The 24,970-nt window shown below is 40.6% G+C and overlaps 1 protein-coding gene across 1 annotated transcript; it reads left to right on the forward strand.

Moving 5' to 3' along the window:
• Window positions 1–8,940: 8,940 nt before the first annotated feature.
• On the forward strand, window positions 8,941–24,718 carry LOC139453339 (salivary peroxidase/catechol oxidase-like). Its single transcript, XM_071235010.1, has 12 exons — window positions 8,941–9,019; window positions 10,967–11,072; window positions 12,190–12,377; window positions 15,651–15,836; window positions 17,756–17,840; window positions 18,662–18,771; window positions 19,462–19,563; window positions 21,031–21,111; window positions 21,524–22,244; window positions 22,590–22,759; window positions 23,384–23,489; window positions 24,649–24,718. Exons 1-12 carry the CDS (start codon window positions 8,941–8,943, stop codon window positions 24,716–24,718), a joined length of 2,004 nt encoding a protein of 667 aa, XP_071091111.1.
• Window positions 24,719–24,970: the final 252 nt, after the last annotated feature.

Consider the following 24,970-nt stretch of genomic DNA (forward strand, 5'->3'; position numbering starts at 1 on the left):
TTAGGGTTGAAGGTAGATACTAGAGTTAAATTATTCCCCATATTGTTTTCTTCAGACTTTTCTTTCAGTTTTAGTTGCTTAATACTTAGCGCCTTCTGTATGCTATCAGGGCGGTCGGGTAGCCTAGTGGTTAAAGCGTTCGCTCGTCACGCCGAAGACCCGGGATCGATTCACGACATGGGTACAATGTGTGAAGCCCATTTCTGGTGTCCCCAGCTGTGATATTGCTGGAATATTGCTAAAAGCGGCGTAAAACCATACTCACTCACTCACTCACTCACTCACTCACTCACTGTATGCTATCTTCAATTAGCTTTGTGGGATAATTTTGATGCAGTAGAAAAACTCTTAAGTTCAGCAAGGCGAGTCGTTTTAAAATCATTCCCGGACACAATGGTACAAATACGTCTTGCGAGACTGTCAGTTATTCAGTTATGGCCTGATGAGACTCGTGTAAGCGCTAGCCTATTAAAACTGTGTTCAATCTTACTCCACTTATTTAATTATTACTATATTGTGCCTGAGAGTTAGATGGTACTTGTTGTTACCCTGTCAGGCGCTCGGCATAAAGGGGCTAAAACAAGGACTGGTGGGCTCGGAGTCAGTATACTGTGTCTGAGTGGGGTATTCTTGTTAAAACTGCAGCATGGTATCTCAGTGAGCTAGCACTATAAATCGGCATCAGTCTGGACTAGTACAACCAGCCACACACACACGTGCATGCACGTTGTTATATAAGTGCAATAATCTTGAACGCGACGTTAAAACCAATTTCACCTCACCTCCGGCGAGTTCGTAGTGGAAAGCGTTTTGTCTGTCTGTCAGACTGTCATTCTGGCGGATAAGAAGACGATTTACGCGTCCTTGAGAAAATCGTGCCATTCTTTAAATAACCGACTTGTTTTCATCTTCAGTTTCTGTAAACTTTCACTGTTTTCTAGGGTCGGTGGGGTAGCCCTTCGTCACGCCGAAGACCCGGGTTCGATTCCCCACATGAGTACAATGTGTGAAGCCCATTTCTGGTGTCCTTGGTAATATTGCTGGAATATTGCTGAAAGCGGCGTAAAACCATACTCACTCACTCACTCTTCTTTTCTTTGTAATGTCGTTAGAGGACCCGTACCTAATGCAGCTTTCGAGCTGAGTTGATTGGTTCAACTGTGTCATATGGCCCTGTGACGCAGGGGTAGGATTATGCAGATGGCTGTTAAAATGAATGCTCGTTCCACCCGTGACGACCAGGTCTGGTTGTTGATGAAATATAGTGATAGCTAAATATACAGATTTTTTATTCATGCACCGATTGATTTCAAATGTAATATCCAGTTATGTATGACTGTTTAATAATCTCATACCAACTTTGACTGGAGTAGGTCCAATAGTTTTTCAGATATTGAAGTAAACGTCGGTACCTTAAATTAACTTCCAGACTATACATACATATACACGCACATGTTGTTGAGTTTTATAAATTTGTACATGACTTTGTCAACTCCATTGGTGATGAGTTGATAGAAAATACAGTTATTCCCGAAAGTGAGCTAGACACTGTTATTACTCTAGAGGAATTGGTACAAAGTCTTGAAGGTATGAAGTGTGGCAAAGCTCCAGGTTATAGTGGGATACCTGTGGATTTCCTTAAGAAGGCCCCACCTAAATGTCTGGACATGTTATTACAATTATTTAATGCAGTATTCATAAGTGGCTCTTATCCAGATCAGTGGTCTTCTGGCGTTATACTTCCTATTTTTAAGAAAGATAACCCAAATTATCCCTCTAACTATAGACCTATTACACTTTTAGAAGTAGCAGGCAAAAATGGTTTGTAACAGACTTACACAGTGGTCTGCTCCTAAACATTTTATACCTAACGAGCAAGCAGGTTTTAGAAAGGGATTCCAAACTTCCGACAATATCTTTATTGTAAATACTTTATTAGATAAATATCTGTCTCTAAAACGCGGCAGGATGTATGGTGCCTTTATAGATTTGAAAGGAGCGTTCGACTCTGTGTATAGGAATAGCTTACTCTTCAAATTGTGGAAAGGAGGTATTAATGGTCGAATGTTTAGATTAATTCGTAATATATATAGATCTGTAAAGTCCTGCATTTCTCTAGAAGGTGGATATACACAGTTCTTCGAGTGCTACTCTGGTGTTAGACAGGGATGCCAACAGTCGCCTTTTTTGTTTTCATGCTTCATCAATGATATTGTGGAATTTTTGAATTGTGAGGGAGCTCATGGTGTAACTGTAAGTCCTTTGGAATTATTTATTCTATTGTTTGCAGATGACATTATCTTGTTAGATGTAACAGCTAATGGCCTTCAGAAACGTCTTGACCAACTTTCTTTATATTGTGATAAATGGAAATTGACTATTGATACTCAAGAAAGGAAAGTGATTGTATTCAGGAATGGAGGCAAACTTAGATCCTATGAAAAGTTTAGGATTGGAGATTCTGTCATTGACATAGTCCCTAGTTATAAATATCTAGGTGTGCAGTAATCGTCCTCTGGTTCTTGGTATCTTACTCAAAAGACTTTGGCACAACAGGCATGGAAAGAAGTTCGAATACTACAATCAACACTGGGAAAATTCTCGACAATCCCAGCTCGTGTCTGTTTTCATATTTTTGATATAAATGTATTGCCAATTTTAAATTATGAAGCAGAGGTTTGGGGATTTCATCCTTCACCCGATATTGAAAATGTACACGATCGTTTCTGTAAACAAGTTCTGAGCTTGAATAGAAACAACCCTAACATAACTGCAATATGTATTGTGAATAGAACATCAGTCAAGGTTTTGCATTCCATAAAAATTATAAAATTCTGGTTAAGTTCATTGTCACAACAGGTTAATGTTATCATGAAAGGTTCTTATGATGTTCAGTATAGAAGGGGAGAAAATGGTAAAGCTTGTTGGGCTACTAATGTAAAATCTTTGTTATATACATATGGCTTTGGGGAAGTTTGGTTACAGCAAGGTGTTGGAAATAAAAATGCATTTTCTATTGTGTTTTAAGCAAAGATGTAAAGATATCAGCCAACAAACATGGAATAATAATTTAGAATGTTATTTTAAGCTCGAATATTTTTGCTCTGTCAAGGAAAATTTTAATTATGAACATCTGACTAATTGTATTGATATAGCCATCTATCAAACAACACTTGTGAGGTTTGGCTAATCTAAACATATAATCTATTGGTAGAGGCAGGTAGGCAGAACGTCTTTGTCCGTTTTTTTTATTGTGCCATATATAGTAACTGAATTCCACTTTTGTCTCCAGTGTCCATTCTATTCGAATTTAAGGGAACAGGTACTTCCTATATATTATTGCATAAGTCCAACTCTGGATAAACTAACACAATTATATAGCTGCAACCTCTATGTTATAAGAAGATTTGCAAAGTATGTATTTCTCGCTCTCAAGAAAAGGAACACTCTTCTTAAAGATGTGCCTGTTATGTAGTACTATGCCACTGTAACAATATGAGACTGGTTGTTGCCAGTGCGTGTAACATGTGTTGGGACCCGATCCACGGGGCGTTTGTGGGTTATAAACGGCCTTAGTAACCTTTTGTGCATCCTTCTCAGCACTCCGATGAGTGTTGACTACTTGTTCGTGGCTCGCGGGCGCTTTTGTGAATCGGTTCCCTGATGTAATAATCAGCGTTCTCTGTACATGTGAACTGACTAATCCAATGTACCTTGTATAATGGGCCGGTGGCCCCTTTACGGAATAAACGCATTCGCATTTATACACGCACATGCACACACACACTCATGAAAATGTGTGTGTGTGTGTGTGTGTGTGTGTGTGTGTGTGTGTGTGTGTGTGTGTGTGTGTGTGTGTGTGTGTGTGTGTGTTTGTGTGTTTGTGGGATCCTCAAAGTCCTCCGATGCTAATTCCTGTACAAAAATACATAATGAAAAATATACGTTAAAGAATGTCATTCCTTTCCGCGTTCATATAACAAATAGAACCCCTTTGTTTGTGAAGTATGGTATGACACTGAGTGATTGGATGTACTTCATGTTGTGTTACATGCTGACATTTCCTCATCAAGTGTTAAGTCCGGTAAGTGACGTGATAGAGTGTGTGCGGATGTTGACGTCATGGAGTAATCCATGGCATGACATCCGATGATGGTGGGGGAGAATTATTCACATTGAGTTAAGGATATGGCCGCACTTATTTTGGTTATTGTCACATATCATTTTTGTTGTTGCTTCTTTTCGATTGGCTAGTTCATGCCAATTGTTTATTTTTTTCGTTGTTTGCGAAGCGTCCCATAGCAACATGATATCACAGCAATACATTGTCGCAAATACATAAATATGACGTCACCATTGTTCATGACGTCACACGCAGTTTCATGTTGCGTCATTTCAACAACTGATTGACTGGGCTTATGTCACCACTCGAGAAACCAACATATGTATATTTTCCCAGAAAAAGGACCATGGATAATATATAGAATAATGAACTCTTTTTCCAGCTGACATTTCTTTCGGTTATGGAAACTTTTTAGTCACTTTTATTTGTATCACCTATAATATATCTTTTACAAATTGTTCGAATGTAAAGTATCTACACAAATGTTAATATAGACGATTAAGATCAATTATCCAATTATGAACATATCAAGTATAGTAGACTCTGTGTAATCCGACATCTGTTAAATCCGACATCAAGTTTCATTCCACAAAAATTTGAATACCGACACAGATCCTATCATTATCATATAAAACAACTCCCACATGTGTCTATTCGGACGTCCGACGCTGATTGATTGATTGAATGTTTGTTATTTAACGCCGTATTCAGCAATATTCCAACTATAAGACGGCGATCAGTAAATAATCGCGTCTGGATTAAACGATCCAGTGATGGACATCATGAGCATCGATCCACGCAATAGGCATACGATGACATGCAAGTCAGCGAGCCCGACCACCCGATCCCATTAGTCACCTCTTACAAGCTTTGTCGCCTTGTACGGCAAGCATGGGTTGCAGAAGAGTCAGTCCGACACTGGTTTGAGCAATCCACTCTGTGTAGTCAACACGAAGGTTAATCCGTAAAAATATTAAATATTAGGTCATTAATATACCATAATCAGATGTATATTGTTCGGCCTCGAGTCATACTCAGTCATTATACCAATATTATGTTGTATTAGGATAAGGGACTGATTGTCCCGGTCTTTTGAATAAACCAATCTATCTGTCCTCTAGTCCTTCATTGTTTCTTTAATTTATGGGCTGGATTACATATTAAGTGAGTGCATCATTTCAGCCGTGTTTAATCCGAAATTTCCCCTCGGTCCCGATGTGTCCCTCAATTAATAATATAGACTAATCTATTGTTTAATAATGCATAATCTTCTCGAACACACCAAAGAACAGGACTATACAGACTGACATGTCTTCATAAAAAGTTCACTCAGCACGATCGCCATCAGCTGTTAGCCTCTGGGGTTTTCACGACGTTCTTTGGGCTTGTTTCATGTTGTGTCGTGTCTATACAGCAAGCATGTGTTTTGCCGTTGACTCATTGAGTTACGAACATGGTGTATGCTAATATTTTAAAATATATACATTTCATTTATTAAAAAAAATAGAGAGATCTCAACCCATTTCTGAATAAAAGAAACGACAGGCCACTTCAGCGCAAGCATGTCTTGAATATATCCGATTTATTACAGTTCTCTTACTTACCCATTGTCAACTTTAACATAACATTCCAAAGAGTGAGAGTGGTTTTACTCCCTTTTAGCAAAATTCCGACAATATCACGGCTGGGGACACAAGAAATGGTTGTACCGATGTGGGAAATCAGCATGACGAGCGAACACTATAACCACTAGGCCACTCAGCCGCCCTTCTAAACAGAGAATATCTTTCCATGGTATATTATTATATATACCCTTTTCAAGTATGACTTTTTCCGGAGTATTTACTCTAACATGATGTCTAATTGTGTCATGAATTATAAAATATGAAACAATCGAGACAAGACAGTCGGGACGAAACAATCAGGGCACACAATCGATATAAATGTATAGTTATTAATTTAAATTTGATCAAACGTCGCTTTCACGGACTGAGAATTCGTGCTTAGAGTGCATCAGAGAGTCCTATACCCACTAAAGAGAGCGAGTGAGTGAGTGAGTGTGTGAGGTTTAACGCCGCTTTTAACATTATTCAAGTTATATCATGGCGTGTTAGCTTAATGTGGGAGGAAAGCCCGGAGTGATGCAGGTCTCAGACCTTTACCACTTTGGTGAAATCCACGAGCACGGGTATGGTGCTGAAAAACCTAGAAACACAATTGGGGCGAAACGGAATTCGAACCCACGATCATAGGTTTCTGGCGTGCCCAAAGGACGCGAGTCTGCACAGCGAATTGCGGCGCCTTAGACCTTCCCTTGTTTGGTTTGAAGAAGTCGAAGTTATTTAATTTTTTTTGTTAAAAGTAAACAGTGACATTAAATGATTGAAGACTGACGTTGTATACAACGGGAAGTAGAACAAAAATTTATGAGGACGTCATTCATTACTGGTTAACATAACAATCGTCCCGCCACTCAACTAGACAACTCGTCCATAAAGATACCTGTCTGGTGTGCACGTTAGGGTAAGTCTCGTTAGTCTAAAATCCTACTTGAAATATACAACTAGACAAAAGAAAGTATACACCCATGTTTGGTTGCTGAAAATGAATACGAAATGTTATCGGGTATAATAGTTTTGTTTTGGACCGTAAGTTTGCTGTGTCTGGGCGACTATTGTCAGCCTAGTAATGTTTCATTAAAATATGTTATTTCGTTGGTCAATTACAAGTGGACACTTTCTTTTGTCCGGCAGTTTACACTTTGAGGTTGATGTATAACCGAAACATATTTTTACTTCAAAACAACGCATGGCTATTTAAGAAGTTCACTTGCTTATTCTTTGTATTGGCATGCATATCGCGCGTGAGGGTATACATCAAAATATGGAATTGCATGGGATATGTCTTCCATAAAACCAAGGCCATGAAAGTTAGAACCATGATCAAACATGTTTTGTTCAAGAGTCGTATGAGACTCTTGAAATCCTCGCAGAAAGATTATGCTTTGTGGTACCTGACAACTTGAAATGTTGTCATATACATAATCGCACCCGTGTGTCTTTTGATATCAAATATATCAACACAAGTTGAAAAAGTGGAAAAAACTCTGAGGCTTGCCGAGGATTTTTTCCACTTTTTCAATTTGTGTTGATATATTTGATATCAAAAGACACGAGGGTGAGATTTTATTTATCATCCAACATCATTCTTTCAACTTTTTCAGTTTGTAGACAGTAATCAGCAGTGTCTTAAGTGTAAAAAGTACTGCTAACAGCTTCAGTAGCAGAGCCATTAGTGATGTCATTTGATTGTGACGTTCAGGTAACCAATGACGTCACAATGGTCTGCTAAGCGTTGTGAGGCAATTTCATTGCAGCGATATCTAAAATGGAGATGTCGCTTGATCTCAACCAAGCGATATCTCCTGTGGGATGCAGTTTTGGATGATAAATGAATGTAGACACCAATCACAGGAGCTGCTGGAATATTGCTCCACATAAAAGGGAAATTTGACTACTTGAAAGTTGAAGCCATTATTCTGCCATATATTCTTGTGTTTTGTCAGTCTGACTCTTCGTGCATAGATCCAAACATGCAACAGGTGATTGATCTCTTTATGTTTAGGTCAGTGGATAAATCAGTTGAAGGGAATTGGATAAATGACCATTAATATTTGAAACGATATCATATTATCGATATACCTGAAGCTTAAATTCAACTTCCTGAACGAAGTAATGCTCGCATAGGAAAATGGAACTGTTGCTGCTTTCTGAAATTTGAAATATTGTGAAAAATGTAGGGAACACTAATTTCCCCCCGAGAATGTTACTTACGTTTAAAGCATCAATTCCCTTGTTTTTAAATTTAGGAACATGCAGGGGTCTTTTTCTGATTGGGTGGTGTCTATTTTTGGTTTGGCCAAATGCTTCAAAGCAATATAAAGAACGCACTTCATAATTGTTAAATATATTGACAAAATCTTCATGCTATTATAGGGGGGCACGGTTGGCCCACTCTTCTAAGGCGCCGCGATTCGCTGTGAGGGTTGCGTCCCTTGGGCACGCCAGAAACCTATTACATCTATTAGGGGTTCGAATCCCGGTTCGCCCCGATTATGTTTCTAGGTTTGTCAGCACCATACCCGTGCCCGTGGGTTTCACCGAAGTGGTAAACGTCTGAGACCTGCATCTCTTCGGGCTTCCCTCCCACATTAAGCTGACACGTCGCGATATAACTGGAATAGTGTTAAAAGCGGTGTTAAACCCAAACCCGCTCACTCATACTGTTTACCTTTAATACAATGGGAGTTTTTTTAAGTGTTTTGTTTGGAAATCAACTTTCGATTTTCGTGGAGAAAATGGCTCATGCGCATGCTCATGAAGGCTCTTCTTTTGAGTTTTGCAACTGATGTGATCTAAAAATAACCCTTATCTTTTTGGGGACACGGGATGCCCTGTCGTCTAAGGTGCTGGAAACACTAGAGTTCCATCCTTTAGGTATGCCAGAAACCTGATCATGGGTTCGAATAACAGATTCACCCTGATCCATGATTGCGTTTCGAAGTTTGTCAAACCAATACCCGTGATCGTAGTAAAGTGGTAAACGACCAACACTTGCATACTTCGGGCGTTTCGCCCCCAGCAAGCTGCCATACCGTGACGTAACCGAGTACTGCTAAGGCAAACTCATTATCATAAGTTATATTTTCGCATGTGAAACTTATAATGTCTTATCTGGTCAATGTATAAATACTTGGATTCTCAGGACGTTTCGCTAAACTATAACTTGGCTATTGATTGTTTTTGTAAATAGCAGATATGATGACTTCCGCCGGGAGATGGGCCCTCTGGGTGTTGACTTCCGGTTTTGTATTTGTGACATCACAACCTCCTAATGGTAAGTGGCCCACATGACACCTTGTTTCGGAGCAGCCACATTTTCCAATGTCTAAAGTTTCTATGCGAGAAGTAGACCATTATTATATCAGAAGAAATGAGCTTCATTTCTCAACCGGATGAGAGCATTCTTGCAATAATCAGAATAGTGCACTCAACAACAAAAGTTCCTGTGACACCAATATTTTAGTGTAATTTTCAAACAAGTAAAGTTTGGTTTTCAATATTGTAGTACATGTATGGAATCAAGTCACAAAAACGCAACTGCTACAGAAAAGCATGCATTCCATGCAAAAGTTGACCTTTATGCAAGCTCCATGCATTTCACTACCCAAGAATGGGTATAAAAACATGTGCGTTAACGGGATTCCATATGCATTGTTTAGCATCGTGCTGACAACAACCACTCAGAAAAAAACCCCGCAATTATTCAGCATTACGAAATGGCTCGCCTGTCCGAAAATGAGCGTCTGTGAGCCATTGGTATGCTTGAAGCAGGATCGAGTCAACGTGATGTTGCAAGACAATTTAACGTCCACAGAAACACCATTTGGTGTTCATGGCATCGTTGGAAACAGACGAATGCAGTCTGAGATCATCCTCGGAGTGGCAGGCCACGCATAACCAATAATCGACAAGACAACTGGATTCGAACAACACACCTACGAAATCGATTCCAGCCAGCAACAGTGCAAGAAGCATCCCTGGCCTTCGACGAATATCTTCGCCAGAAGACCCGCCAGACGTCCAATTTTGGCAGGAAACCACCGTCAAGCACGTCTACAGTGGTACAGACAGCGTCTGCGCTGGACGGCCATGCAGTGGGGACAAGTTCTATTCACTGACGAGTCCCGTTTTCACCTCAGCCACAGCGATGGACGGATTCGAGTGTACCGACGTCGAGGTGAACGTTACGTCAATCATTGTGTCATGGAAGAAGATCGGTTCGGGGGCGGCAGCGTTATGGTATGGGGTGGGATTACAGCAAGACAGAGGACCCGTTTGATAGCGATAGAGGGAAATCTCAATGGACAGCGCTACCGCGACGAGATCATCGGCCCTGTTGTTCATATTGCTCGACTTGTTCAGGAATCTCTTCAACAAACCAACGTGAATGTCATCCCCTGGCCGGCTCCCACCCCTGATCTCTCACCAATCGAGCACATGTGGGATGAGATGGATCGGCGCCTTCGACGTCAACTACGTGTTCCACAGACACTCCAGGAACTTCGAAACATGCTAAAGCAGATATGGACAGATATCCCACAGGACTTTGTGCGACGCCTGGTCCATTCCATGAGACGAAGATGTGTTGCTTGCATCGCAACCAGCGGTGGACACACACGCTATTGATTTTTGGCGTGTTCATGTTTTTCATGAAATCACGCTTTTTCCGAAGTCACTATGGCAAATTAAACCATTTGAACACTTACAGGAGTCTTTTATCTGTTGCAAACCGAAATTGTTTCAGATTTGGTAAAAAACATAACTTTGCATTAAATCTTATTCAATGTCACAAGAACTTTTGTTGTTCAGTATATAATTTGAGTTTATCAGTGATTGTAAAGATATACTTGGATAAATTCAGAATTCATCTTTAAATACGAAGCCGAGAAAACCCTCGCTTTATCGAATATGTTCGATAGTCCCGAAGACTTCGAGTAAACGAGGGGTTCACAGTGAATTGAAGGACAAAGTACACATTTCACGTGTTGCTTTTTCAATCTCTTGTGTAAGTAGTCTTAGGCACTGAAATTCGTTGTGCGGAGTTGTCTCCCTTCGGCGTGCAAGGACGTGGTTATCGTTAGTTCAAATCCCAGCTTCGTCCTGATTTTGATCCTCGTTTTCCAGGACCAACTGTACCCCCGTGCTCGCACATTTCTACTCCGTGACATTAGCCTTGTTTTGATATAGAGTGCTTGTTTATCATGGTTGTATTACCTTTCAGTTGACGGACAAGCGGACCTCACCGTCCGCCAAGCCGCTGCCTTTACTGGGGGGCGGGATACAACTGTCGAGATAGGAATATCCTTCCTTGCTGCAAGCACCCAAACGTAAGACATCTATTCCTCCATACAGTTTGGTAGTGAATCTAAACCATTTCATAATATGTTTTAAATAAAATCGACAAAACCGTTTCCATTTTCAGAAGAAATGTGTGCCAAAGAACGAACGTAAAAGATGGCTTAGATCTGTCTATCATTGAAAAACATGGGGAGTTTAGCAATATTGTTTGAGTATTACAATGTTGACAGATACCAACTCTTCTGCCTGACCCGTGAAGATCCGGTTTGAGGTCATCAGCCAGCAAAAAGCGACTATGCTTGTCGTAAGAGGCGACAAACGGGATCGGGTGGTCAGACTCGCTTGGTTGATGCATGTTTTTGTGTCCAAATTGCGTAGATCGATGCTCTTGATGTCAATCACATGATTATCGAGACTCGATAATTAACAAACCGCCGTCATATATATACATAGTAGAATATTGCTGAGCTCGGCATTAAACAATAAACAAACGAACCTCCCTTTTTTGCCAATATGGGTTATGTGGTAAAATTTCAAATTGGTATTTTATCCAGGTATGTTATTACTTGTCAGTGGCTTATTGATAAGAATCAGTTTCATTGACAAAACTGTTGGCTGTGTGTAGTGATATAGCTCCTGTTTGTTGAGGCAAGTATCTCTACTTTCGGTCAGGAAAGATGTTTTATATTATTACTTGTTGAGCTTACAACTTTCTCCCAAAACATACAGTAAATACGTATACTGCAGATATTCCGTCCAAAATTCAGTCTACATTGTGTATGTCGAGCTGTAGTATATCTCGAAGTAAATCCGACCGGTCAACGATTACATATATGTTGATGCCATATTTTGAAGACCGCCTCCATCGTCTATCCCCGTCCGGGTCATACCAAAAGACGTTAAAAGATGGTAACCCTGTCTGGCGCTCGGCATTAATGGGCAAAAACAAGGACTGGTCGGCTAGGAGTCAGTATACTGTGTCTGAGTGGGGTATTCATGTTACACTGCGGCATGGTATCTCAGTGAGCTAGCACTATAAATCGGCATCAGTCCGGACGTGCATGTGTGTCGCTATATAACTGCTATAATCTTGGACGCGACGTTAAACCCCATTTCACCTCACCTCACCATATTTTGTACATCCAGATCTAGGTCTTCTAAAACTGCTTTTTCCAAACTGGAAAACATATGTGCGCCTATAAATGTGACGGCGCCATGTGATGTATGGAGCCCTTACAGAACTCCCAGCGGCGTCTGTAACAACTTGGCCAACCCGAGATGGGGAAAGGCTCCAACTCAAATGAGACGTTTTCTACCTCCTGTCTACCAAGACGGTAGGTTAGAAATATATACGTGTTTTTACTCGGAATGGAATGAGGACATTTGGATCCACCTGAAGACAGCATGTGTTATGTAAATATTTATGCCACTATTTTAAGTTGAATATTTGGACTTAGGGCATATCGTTAGAATGGCGTTTGTGAGATATGTATAAATTAACAAATAATTTTGACACGTCGTCTTACAATGATTCCAGAATATTCAGGTTATCTGCTGATCTTAATTCAGGAGAAACAAACTGTCATAGATTTTAAACTAGAAGTGAAGACGTTTCCAATTGCTCTTTTGTTTCATTTGACACTTGGGTAATGTATATATTATCTGTGGTAAATTCAACATGACAGTGATGTCAACACGTCGTTCAGGACGTGTGTCCATTGGTTGTTACAATGATAAAGTAAGAAGAAACATAGGAACTGGTAGTTTGAAAAACATCTTGATTTGACATGTTTATTACAAGGTAATTAATGCTTTGAGTAAAGTCATTTATATGCAACCTAATAATCTCTCCCAGGTAACGTTTACGTTGTGGAAAAGCATGCCAAATCTCTGAGAATTTTTTTTAACACTGTCGAAAAAACCCGTGAAGATTCGGGTTGGAATTGGACCTATGCTTGTCGACAGAGGCGACTAATGTGATCGGTGTTCACTCGAGCTGACTTGGTTGATGCGCCTCATCGTATCTCAATTGTGTAGATCGGTGCTCATGATGCCCATCACTGCATTGTCTGGTCCAGACTCGATCTTTTACAGACCGCCGTCATATAGCTGGAATATTGCTTTTTGCGGCGTAAATCAACAGATGAACAAAGCTTATTTCCGTGACGCCCATCTATATATAGCTGTGTAATGTATCAGCAACTATTATTCTATGAGGACTGCTTTTATCATGAACCCGGACGCACACTCGTTCCATGATGACATGTCCCGCCTCCTTCATCCCGGACCCATTTATTAACGATATTAATGCAAGCTGTAGGCGAATTTGTATTCTCGACACAAATTTTCCCACAGTTTGCATAAATACTATAATTATGCTATTTAATAACCCCATCAATAAATTACAACCCCGGGCAAAGTGTGACCCACCGACCTTCCTTCAATTTGTATATATATAAAAACAAAATTGGCTCACATAATCTCTCTCTATAAAAATGAATAGATTATGTGAGCAAATTTTGTTTTTATGAAATGTTACATTCACCATCTAAGGACTACAGTGAGCATAAAATGTAATTATCAACCCGAGCTAACTTTCAGGCAAGAATGATATGTCCGACCTTACTTGATTTCGGAAATATCTGCATACGATGTATATGAATTGTGTCAGAAAAAAAATCTATTCTGTAAACAGGTAATTATCAACTCCGACACTGATGAAAGCTCTGATGATACATCAAATGTTACATCTCACTTTAGCGATATTATGATAACATATGCTTAGAAATCATTCACCGTCTTATAATACAAACAGGTACATAAACCGGGCAAAAGAAAGCATATAGCCATGTTTGATAGTGGCAAAAATGAAACAAACAAGACATGGTTATTCGATGCTGATGTGGTATCCTAGTTATGTCTTTGGCCTTAAGGGGGGCACGGTGGCCGAGTCGTCTAAGGCGCCGCGATTCGCTGTGCCATTATTGTTTCAAAAACTAAAATGAAGAAAAACGTATCAAATATCATTTCACTGAAGTCAGTCTTTCTGGTTGCCTCACGTTATAACTTATAAAGCGCTATGAACAAAGCAGCAATGTGACATCATATGACATCAAATGACCAGTGAAGGGGGCACGGGTGGCCCAGTCGTCTAAAGCGCCACGATTGGACACGCCAGGAACCTATGATTGTGGATTCGTATCCCGACTCGCCGTGATTATGTTTCCAGGTTTGTCAGCACCATACCCATGCTCGTGGGTTTCACCGAAGTGGTAAACGTCTGAGACCTGCATAGCTTCGGGCTTTCCTCCAACATTAGGCTGACACGCCGTGATATAACTGGAATACTGTTAAAAGCGGCGTATATAAAACCCAACTCACTCACTCCTTGGCCGTAAGTCTGCAGTGTTTCGGCGACTGTTTTCAGCCTTGTAACGTTTTTAATCATATACAGTTTCAAGTGTATGCTTACTTTTGCCCGGCAGTGTATATGGAATAGATTCATAACATAGTGTCGGTATGCCTGCTTTGGTGTGACAGCCACTGGGAAACTCAGGTGCACTGGAACTATAGGAATACATGCTGGATGATGGTGCGTGAAAGACGGACTTACTATCACACCTGAATCTAAAGTAGGGTTGCAGACAACCCCTCACCTTGAGACACATTCGTGACAAACTCGTATTATTCCGGGACAAGCCGAATAGAAACTCGTGTCCCTCTCATGGCCATTTTTGCGACCGGGTTCCGACTTAGCGCAAATGGCATACCTAAAACAATTGTCAACTCGTTGCGTAATGGTTCACATATATTTTCCCATATATCATATATATTTCAGATGCAATTTAAAGCACACCAGGTCGAATTATACAGAATGACTGAACACATTTAACTGTGTCTTGGGTATATTTTTAGATGCAAGACATGTAAAATCCAAAAATATTTCTAAGGGATTCTTTGAAATTTCCGAAGGATTCTGAGGGAACTTGAAACCATACGCGCATTCTGATTGTTTTGTCGTATTTTCGCACATACCATTCATCGAGAGGGGGACGAGTCTTCTTGAAAGTTACGGAAAGGGGCGAGCGGTGACGAATGATAACATTCATAGATAGGGGAACGAGTCTTCTTGCAGGTAACGGAAAGGGGCGAGTGGTGACGAATGCATGAGACAACCTGACACTCTCACGCCCTGGACCCCCTCACACATGAATGCCACATACAAATAGTTGACTTTACCCATGACTGCTGCGGACAATATCACTGAGTTAGTGTATGTCGTTAACGCCTCATTAAAAAATATCAAGCTGTTCTAGGACGACTTTTAAATGATCAAGTCTGAAACAGACCCACCGGTTCTTGACAGAATCAGAAAACCCGAGTCGTTGAGACAACATGACACGCAATCTGTCTGCACACTGTAACCACTTTATCACAGTTAGTTTCGTTTTACCCCCAAGGGGCATCACTGTGTAATTTGATATATCTATTTTGAATTTAAGCTCTGCTGTGGGATTTGTCATTCGTTTAATCCAGTAAATGTCTGTGTACATCCAAGTCAGTCATCATCAAAGTTCTTTTCGAATTGTTCATCCTTCGTCAATTAGGCATAAGTCTTCCTCGAACACGGGGCGTAAATGGAACCGATCTCCCCAGCGCCCGTTCCATCAGTTTGATTGTCCACGGTGCCGCTGATCCCGAAGACACCCCGAAGTACCAGGGCATCACTCACATGGTCATGCAGTGGGGGCACATCACCGACCACGACATCACCCACGCGCCAATACTAACACGTAAGTAGCGAACCTGACATAGTAAACGTGTGATTATCTGGGAGGAAAGGCTAATAGATGTACAGTAAACTACGTTTATAATGAACACGCTTATAACAAACAGGCGGATATAACGAACTGTTTTTTTGGTCCCAACCATTTTCTGTATATATGCTAAATATATGTTTATAACAAACTACGGTTACAACGAACTAAAATAAGTGGTCCCTTTGAGTTTGTAGTCATTAATAAATGAGTACCAGGGTTTGTGAATGAGATATTTAGTTTACATAACGTCCAACGAGCGAGAAGGTTTTTTAGTTTCATGTGAGACGAAGTTTGTTGTCAAAGGCCATAGGAATACTTATAAAAATACCAAACATTTAAATGGTTTCACTTTTCGTTAATTAGGAGTGCGTGTGCGTATGCGCGCCTGTATCAGTCTGGACTTCAAAGCGCTAGCCCACTGAGACAACGAGCCAGTCCGACCAGTCCGTGTTATATCCCCTAAAGCCGAGCACCAGGAAGGGTAGCAAGAAGTAGCATTTTGGTATGATGCGGCCTAGGATCGAACCACCGACCTCCCTTTCTCCGGGTAGACGCTTTATCCACTACACAACAGAGGCGGTCTGTCGTTAATTGAAGCAATCGCAAAAATAACAAAGTACAGCACAAGGAGCAATGACACCCCCTTGATCTCAGGCGCCGCAATAGATGATTCTGCGTCAGTCACATATACAACGGTCGCCGGACGATGTGGGGGCATTGGTGGGTTTTACCGATGCCCAGGCGTGCCAGAGAATTTTGCCCACGTCTGTGACACATCGGTGCAGTAGTCATGAAACCAAAGTTGATCGGTAGATAACCCTCATGCCACCGGCCGGTTGTTAGAGGGTGTCCGAAGGATTTTGGAAAAAAAGGTAGGCCTGTACCGTTTAGTGACTGACCGGTCATCTGGCGGGAATAGGCCGGTAATCTTCCGAGACCCGGACGGTGCCCGTCCGATGTAAACCAAATCGTGCGGTGCCTATCTGGGCACCGGTCGATCCCCGGATGAACACCACCCGTCGTCTGCTCGCTTTAAAAGAAGCCCGCTCAGTGCCCGGCCGATCATAGTTCGTGTTCGCCGTCGAAATTGCTGCAAGTGCTGTATCACATTTTAGTTGATTTTGTAAATTTGTGTCACAGATCCATTACCGATAGGGGTGTGGACAACCGGTCGCCGCAAGAAAATAACTCCGAGTTATTTTCTTCCGATGTGTCCACCCGGGTCTTCCCGAAGTCAAAACCATGGCCAACGCTCAAAGATCATCGTCTGGCATCCCGTCGGGTATCTCTCAATTTTGCCGATTTTCAGCCTTTTCGGGCATCGTAAACTAAAAAATATTTGTACAAGTATCACTTGTCCCCCCCCTGCCCCCCGGCTTGCTACGGCACTGAAACAAGAAATGGTTATTCGATGGTGATGTATTTGAGACGGGTACCATAGTTGTGCTTTAGACTATCAGTGTGCAGTGTTTCCGCGACTGTTGCAAGCGGACATTGATAGCTTCTGTACTTTTTGGCTCAAATCGAATTTTTAAATGTATTCTTCCTTTGCCCGGCAGGTTATGTAACACACGCGCAGCTCTGTGAGAACATAATAATAAAATATGAGTGAGTGAGGGAGTTAGTGAGTGAGTGAGTGAGTGAGAATGGTTTAACGCAGCCTTTAGCAACATGCCTGCAATATCACTGCGTGGGAGACTAAAAACGGGCTTCACACATTGTACCCCTGTGAGGAATCGAACCCGGGTCTACGGAGTGACGAGTGGAGGCTATAAACACTTAACTACCCCACAACCCCTCCTATAGTGAGGCGCTGTCATGTAACCTTGTCTCATAAGACAAAATAACCTACATGTTGGTAACAGTTTGTTGAATTTTTTTCATGTGATGAGGTCCAAACAAGAAGCCCCTGTTAATCGACTGTTGTCTGGAGGGAGCAGCTGCAGCAGGGGCGCGGGGCTTCGGTAGTTCTTTGCCGTCAGTATCTCATTTTTATCATCACGACAGAAAAAATGTATTTGGATATCTAGAAAACAATGAAATATTGAATTCTTAAATATGAATCCTAAAAAGCATATTTATAGTTAAATAGATGTGTTCCTTCTGTTTTTTAAAGAATATCGAATTGTAGTTTTGTAGGTATAAGTGATGTCCATAGTTATTGTTATTTTTACAATTATTGATCAATTGTCAATAATGCGTCCCATGAAAATATATGATGTATAAACACTCGTTTTCATTATTTGATATAGATTCATTGACCCTTATGCTGACAAACAATGTTCTTAACGTTTTCGCATGACACGAAAGTGAATATTAACAAATGAATGACTTTGTAGTGAAAGTTATTGTCAAAGCTATATGATTAAATTCAAACATTTCTTTAACTAGTTAATATGATCAAAGAACTCCGTCATCTTTCCTGGATCGACCGCCTCCGTGGTCTATGGGTAGAGCGTCCGCCCGGAGAGCAGAAGGTCGGGGTTCGATACCCAAGAATGGTACTTGTTATTACCCTGCCTTGGCGCTCGGCATTAAGGGGCTTTAACAATGAATGGTCGGCTTGGAGTCAGTATACTGTGAATGGGGTATTCATGTTAAACTGCGGCATGGTATCTCAGTGGGCTAGCACTATATACGGCGTTAGTAAAGACCAGTACAAGCAGCCACATACACACACGTGCATGCACGTCGCTATATGAGTGCAATAGTCTTGGACGCGACGTTAAACCCCATTTCACCTTCACCTTCCTCCCAAGGTCATGCATACGGGTCACCATCTGTCACCTTTTTTTCAGGAGTCCCTGTTTCCCTATTCCGGTACCGCCGAATGATCCAATCTTCATTGGCCGTACCTGTTTGAATTTTACAAGGTCCATACAAGTACCCAATCTACGGTGCACCAATGGTAAACACTGAATCCGGGCTTTCACATTTAGGATGTTTGTTTTAACGTTCAGATTTATGTGAGTTTACAACACACGTTTAAAACACTGCTCTTGACTCCTCAACACCCAGATCATAAGAACAGCACTACTCTAGATACATACACGAGTTAGCTCGGCTCTGTAAATATTTGTCAGCCGATCCCCTCTTTTGATGAAAAATCATATGCATCAGTTATAATTCCATCTTCGGATTGTCTGTTTGTTGATTGACGCCGCACTCACCAATATTCCAGTACATAACGCCGACAATTTACATAATTGTGACTGGACCAGACAATCCAGTCATTGATATCATGATTAACGATCTACGCCAGTGACACGTGGTCAACCATTTCGTCGCCTGTCACGACCAGCATAATCTGGATCCCAGATCCACTGTAACGCGGAATTCCAACGGAATCCAGCCCTGTAATATACATGGAGGTGACACCTGTACAGTTAAGAGGTATAACACAGATTCGAACAGCAATACATGCATGAATTGTCCCATGTTTTTTTGTTTTGAGTGTGGGGAAGGCGTGACGCTATACAAACAAATGGACATGTGAGTTTAACCATCATTCAATAAAGCTGGACATTTGTGAGATACCTTGTGCTTGTCATACTAATGTCAAGACAGAAATTTCTGATATACTTGTTGATGTTTTCAGCTCCAGTGGAACAGATCAATGCAATCACAGCCTTTGTGGATTCGTCTAATGTGTATGGATCGAGCAAGGAGGAGAGTGATAACCTCAGGCTGAGAATAGATGGTAATTGTTTCCATCAAGTAGTTACTCACTGTGCATTGACGTGAGGGGTTAGCTGGGAGAGTCAAGTTTACTATTATCGAGGGCAATTATCAACGAGTTTCCAGAAATTGGCTTCGCATATTTATCCATCGAATGGGGAAAACTATGTTACTCGCATTATGACGAAACCTTTGATCGTGTTTATTGTTTGTTCTGTACAATGAGGATAGCGAGTTGATCAATGTTTGCATGTGGTGTTGGTCGTCTATAGCGCCGGAATGCGTTGTGTAAATTAAAACGTCAACGCCAGAGAACAATCAGATTCCATATGGCCCTATTGATATTCCAAGTCAGGTCCCTTAGTCGTGACGGAGACTGACAATGGTTGGTTCTAATCCCAAATTCGCCGGGCTTATGATTCTTGGTTTGTCGGCACCATACCTGTGATCTGGAGTTTACTTATCTTTATCTACATATCTATCTTCAAAGGTTTAGGTAAAAAATGTCATTTTAATTTTTACTAAGAAAACGATACGTGAAATGCTGGACTTCCTCATTGATAACATCTATGTACAATTTGGGTGTAAGACATTTAGGTAAGAAGAAGGTATCCCCATGGACACCATTGGGCTCTCCTTCTTGCTGACCTGCTTCTTCATGCATATTATGAATAAGAATTTCTACTTGGATTGGCAAAGTCAAAAGAAGATAATTTGGCCGAGAAGTGTAACTTAAGCTTCATGAATATCGATGATCCTCTTCGACTGATTTACCCACCTGAACTAAAAATAAAGGAGACTTGGCAAATGTTAGAACTATTGAAGGTGTTTATGTCCCCTACTCAATCATTATCCCGATTATAAAGGGGACAAATCAATAAAAGAGCCCTTTCGGGATTATTCACTGAGCCTTATACAGTTCAAATACGACCCCAAGTCAGTTAGCACGCTGTTTGTTACAAATCAAACTTTATATTTTACATAATAGAAATATATAGAGAGTCTCACCGAGTGTCTTTTGATATAAAATATATCAACGATTGTTGATAGGTTGTGATACATCACACGAGGGTGAGACTTTATTTTTCATCTAACAACAATTATTCAACATCAATTTGTCCAACTTTTTCAGTTTGTAGACAATAATGAGCAGTGTCTTAAGTGTAAAAAAGTACTGCTTCCAGCTTCAGTACAGAGCCATTGGTGATGTCATTTGATTGTGACGTCCAGTTTACCGATGACGTCACAATGGTCTGCAAAGCATTGTGATGCAATTTCATTGCAGCGACATCTAAAATGGAGATGTCGCTTGATCTCACCCAAGCGATATTTCCTGTGGGAGCCAGTTTCAGATGATAAATATAAAAAAAACATTATGAAGACATGAAAAAAAACCTGGCATTTTATTTACTCTTACATACACATCAATGCATCAAAATGATACCTATCGGCCGCTGTCATGATACTATTACTGATGTCCATATTTCAGGCCTCCTCAAGTTCGAAAACTTCAACCTACTTCCAACAAATGAGAATGAAGATGTCTGCGATGCACCGTGCTTCGATGCAGGTGCGTGTTTTCACACATGCCAATACACCGCTTGTCAGTATGCAGGCGATGGGTGGTATTTAATCCTATACGTCTTTCTGTGGATTCCAGGGCAGAATAGGTTCCCAGCATCCCGTCGGTCATTGAGTGAATGTAGTTCATTCAGTCTGGTCTAGATTCAGTTGTTTACAAGTTTTTTGTTGTTGTTGTTGTTGTTGACATTTTTTATTCCTTTCAAAGGGTTGTACATCAGGTTCAGAGGTTAAACAGTAGGTTTAGTCAATTGTAGTGAAAATACATTACATGGATGTACATTTCTTGTGATATAAATATAGCATACATAACTAATCACTCACTATGCGTTAATAGTATTGTGTCAAACAGTTTTTGGCACTGCAGGGATTTCTGATTGATTCTCTGCTACCTTCTTCAGGTGATACCCGTAGGAACGAACAGATGGGTCTAACCAGTATGCATACCCTATTGATGAGGGAACACAACCGAATTGCAAGGACTCTTAAAAAGTACAACCCTTTTTGGAGCGATGAGATACTTTTTCAAGAAAGCAGGAAAATCGTTGGTGCAATGGCTCAGAAAATAACCTACAGCGATTGGTTGAACATCGTTCTTGATCCTTTTACGCGAAGTATATACGGTATTGATTCAACCGGACCTGGGTATGCCAATGTCTATGACCCATCTATCGACCCCAGTATTCGGAATGTTTTTGGTGCTGCTGCCTTTCGGTTCGGACATACCCTTGTACGTACATTCTTCAGCCGACGTCGCCCGAATTATTCAGTCAACGTCATTCACAGATTGAGTGACCTTTTTGGCAAGACCAAAATCATAAGGGACTCCAAAGGAAATGCTGTGCATGAATTTTTACGTGGCCAACTTGTCGACACTGCTGGCAGGTTTGACCGGTTCATAACTCCTTCCTTGACCAACGAGTTGTTCAAGAGCGCAACAAACAGTTTTGATCTGGCAGCGTTCAACATCCAGCGTGGGAGGGATCATGGCACACAGTCGTATAACGCCTGGAGAGAGTTCTGTGGACTTCCAAAGGCCTATTTCTTCAGGAGAGGTCTCGGAGGCTTCTCCGATCACACTGAGGATGCAGTGAACGAGCTGGCCCGCGCCTATGCTGGCTTGTATGTCGATTACTGTATTATAGTAACGATTGCTGCGAGTATTATTTTATTTAATTTCATAAACCCATACTTACCATGAATCCTTATCTGATTTTGTAATTAATATATGTATTAAATAAACGTCTGACTTTATAAAATAAAGAGCATAAACAAGAAGGACTTTTTTCTAAGCACTTAGCAATTGAAGGCAACTGTACCCATGATCATCTGTGTCGTTTGTATCTGAAGAACCACCCATGGGTAGTATCATTGTCATGCATGGCAATTTATGATAATAATAAGAAAAGACAGGATGAGGTATCAAATTCTATTTATTGTTTTTTAAGCCTTGATTTACGTTTGCAGGAGCCCGGATGATGTTGAGATCTTTCCTGCAGGAATATCCGAGATACCGATGCCAGGTGGTTTAGTCGGACCCACATTTGCCTGTCTCATCGGGAAACAGTTTGAGTTATTAAAAAGAGGCGACCGTTTCTGGTACGAACGGAATAACCCGGTGACGGGTTTCACAACAGGTATGTTGGACAGTATTCTGACAATTGTATTTGGATAATGAATTTTTAACAAATATCAACATCTATACCTATATGTAAGAAAGAAATCTTTTAATGATTTCAAAATATAAATATGGCAGCTCTATAATATCAGTGTGGATTGTTTCTGAAAGTAACATCCTGTCAAAAGTATTATACCAAGTACAACTGTCATGATAGAAGTATTGCAAAACTGACCCACATTTAAGCTTGCTCATTGTGAAGATACTCAACTATTGAAGGAAGTATAGCAGATAACATACCTCAAGGATCAAGATACTGTCTCTTTGAAACAATCACTCAATGTTATTCATTACCAAACAAATGAAGTAACTGGTTCGTTATGGTGTAATCCTGATTGAATTTAACATTTAATCAAAAGAGTTCAAATGGATGTTTCAAATATTAATATCTTTTCTGTCCATAAAGAAGCGAGTGTTGCAAAGTTTCACGCATGACGCTTGCCTTGATGCATACTTCTTTTTATTTATTACAAAAGAATAAATAAAAAAGTTATTTCATTTTTTTGCGCCATAGGGTTTGTTGTTCCTTGAACTGAGTGATAACAACAAATGCTATTATTCTCTTTTTCTATCCAATGCCCAGCCCAACTGGCTGAGATCAGACAGGCCAGCCTGTCCAGAATCATTTGCGACAACACGGACACCTTCCTGATTCAAAGAAATGCCTTCAGGAAAGCATCAATATTTTGGTGAGATATCTGATGAGCGACAATCATGGTTCAACTATGCTTATGTCATATTGATGTACCATTATTCCGAGATACTATAAAGTACGAGAAGTGTCCTTCCTAAAAGTCCAAAGCATTCTACTGAACATAGAAATGGTGGACGTGTTAGATTTGGAAGTCGTTTCAAATATTGCGAGGAAATCTACATGCACTTTCGCAATTCTGTTGAAAAAAAGGGACACACATATAGCATTTCTATTGCAATAGTAATAACATCCCTACTGTTCCCACGGTTTTATTCTATGTCGGTAATATATTTCTGACAATGGTTTAATTTCTTGACATTACCCATAAAGGTTAAACCAACGAATGTAACCCGATATTTGCTCTTCGGCAATTTTCAAAGCTGATTGGTCATATGAGTGAGTGAGTGAGTGAGTTGGGTTTAACGCCGCTTTTAACAGTCTAGTATTCCAGTCATATCACGGCGTGTCAGCTTAATGTGGGAGGAAAGCCCGAAGTGATGCAGGTCTCAGACGTTTACCACTTCGGTGAAACCCACGAGCACGGGAATGGTGCTGACAACCCTAGAAACATAATGGGGGCGAACCAGGATACGAACCCACAATCATAGGTTTCTGGCCTGCCCAAGGGAAACAATTCTGCATAGACGACTGGGCTACCTTGCCCCCTTACTGGTCATTTGATGTAATATGACGTCAAATTGCTGCTTTTTTCACAGCGCTTTCTAAGTTCATAACGTAAGGCAACCAGAAAGAATGACTTCTGTGAAGTAACATTTGATACCTTTTTCTTCATTTGAGTTGTTGAAATAATAATGGCCAATAAATAGAATCAATTCATCACATCGTATACTGACCTTGTTGTTTGTCCTTGACAAATGCATGTCGATGCCTAAGTCTTTATATATAATTCTCTCACCATCTCATCAAGCTTAAGTACTTGTATTCATTTCATATGTATTAATATGATAATATTTGATAACCAGTAAAGAAGTAATCGCTCCGTTGTCAATTCATGTTTTGGTAATATGAGAAATAGTTATCATAAAGAAACCCACACATTTCTAGTAATCAAATTAAACACGTTTCACAACGTTACGAAGACGAGAGCTGAAAGAAATGTGATCATATGTGCTAAGTCACTGTTATATTTTCAGGAATCCCCTCCAGTCCTGTTACAATCTCCCAAGAGTAGACCTCGGGAAGTGGAGGGCTGTCCCTGCCTAAAGATAGGGGCCACTTTTCTCGAAGCCACACTGCCGTACTTCTTCGTCCATACTACATTGCGCATGTCATGGATGGATGAAATAAATAACTTGTGAATCAATAGGGAACATTTTGTCATTACTACACCCTGGTAACGCAATTCCTTGGCATTAGACAAGTTAAATATAGGGCTTTTATATGAAGACTAGAAGTTGTAAGCTGCATCTGCAAAACCAGATTTGTATTGGTTATAAGTAAGAGCCTAAATATGTT

Source organism: Haliotis cracherodii, unplaced genomic scaffold (genome assembly GCF_022045235.1).
Source record: "Haliotis cracherodii isolate W230 unplaced genomic scaffold, xgHalCrac1.p SCAF_9, whole genome shotgun sequence".
NCBI classification, from domain to species: domain Eukaryota; kingdom Metazoa; phylum Mollusca; class Gastropoda; order Lepetellida; family Haliotidae; genus Haliotis; species Haliotis cracherodii.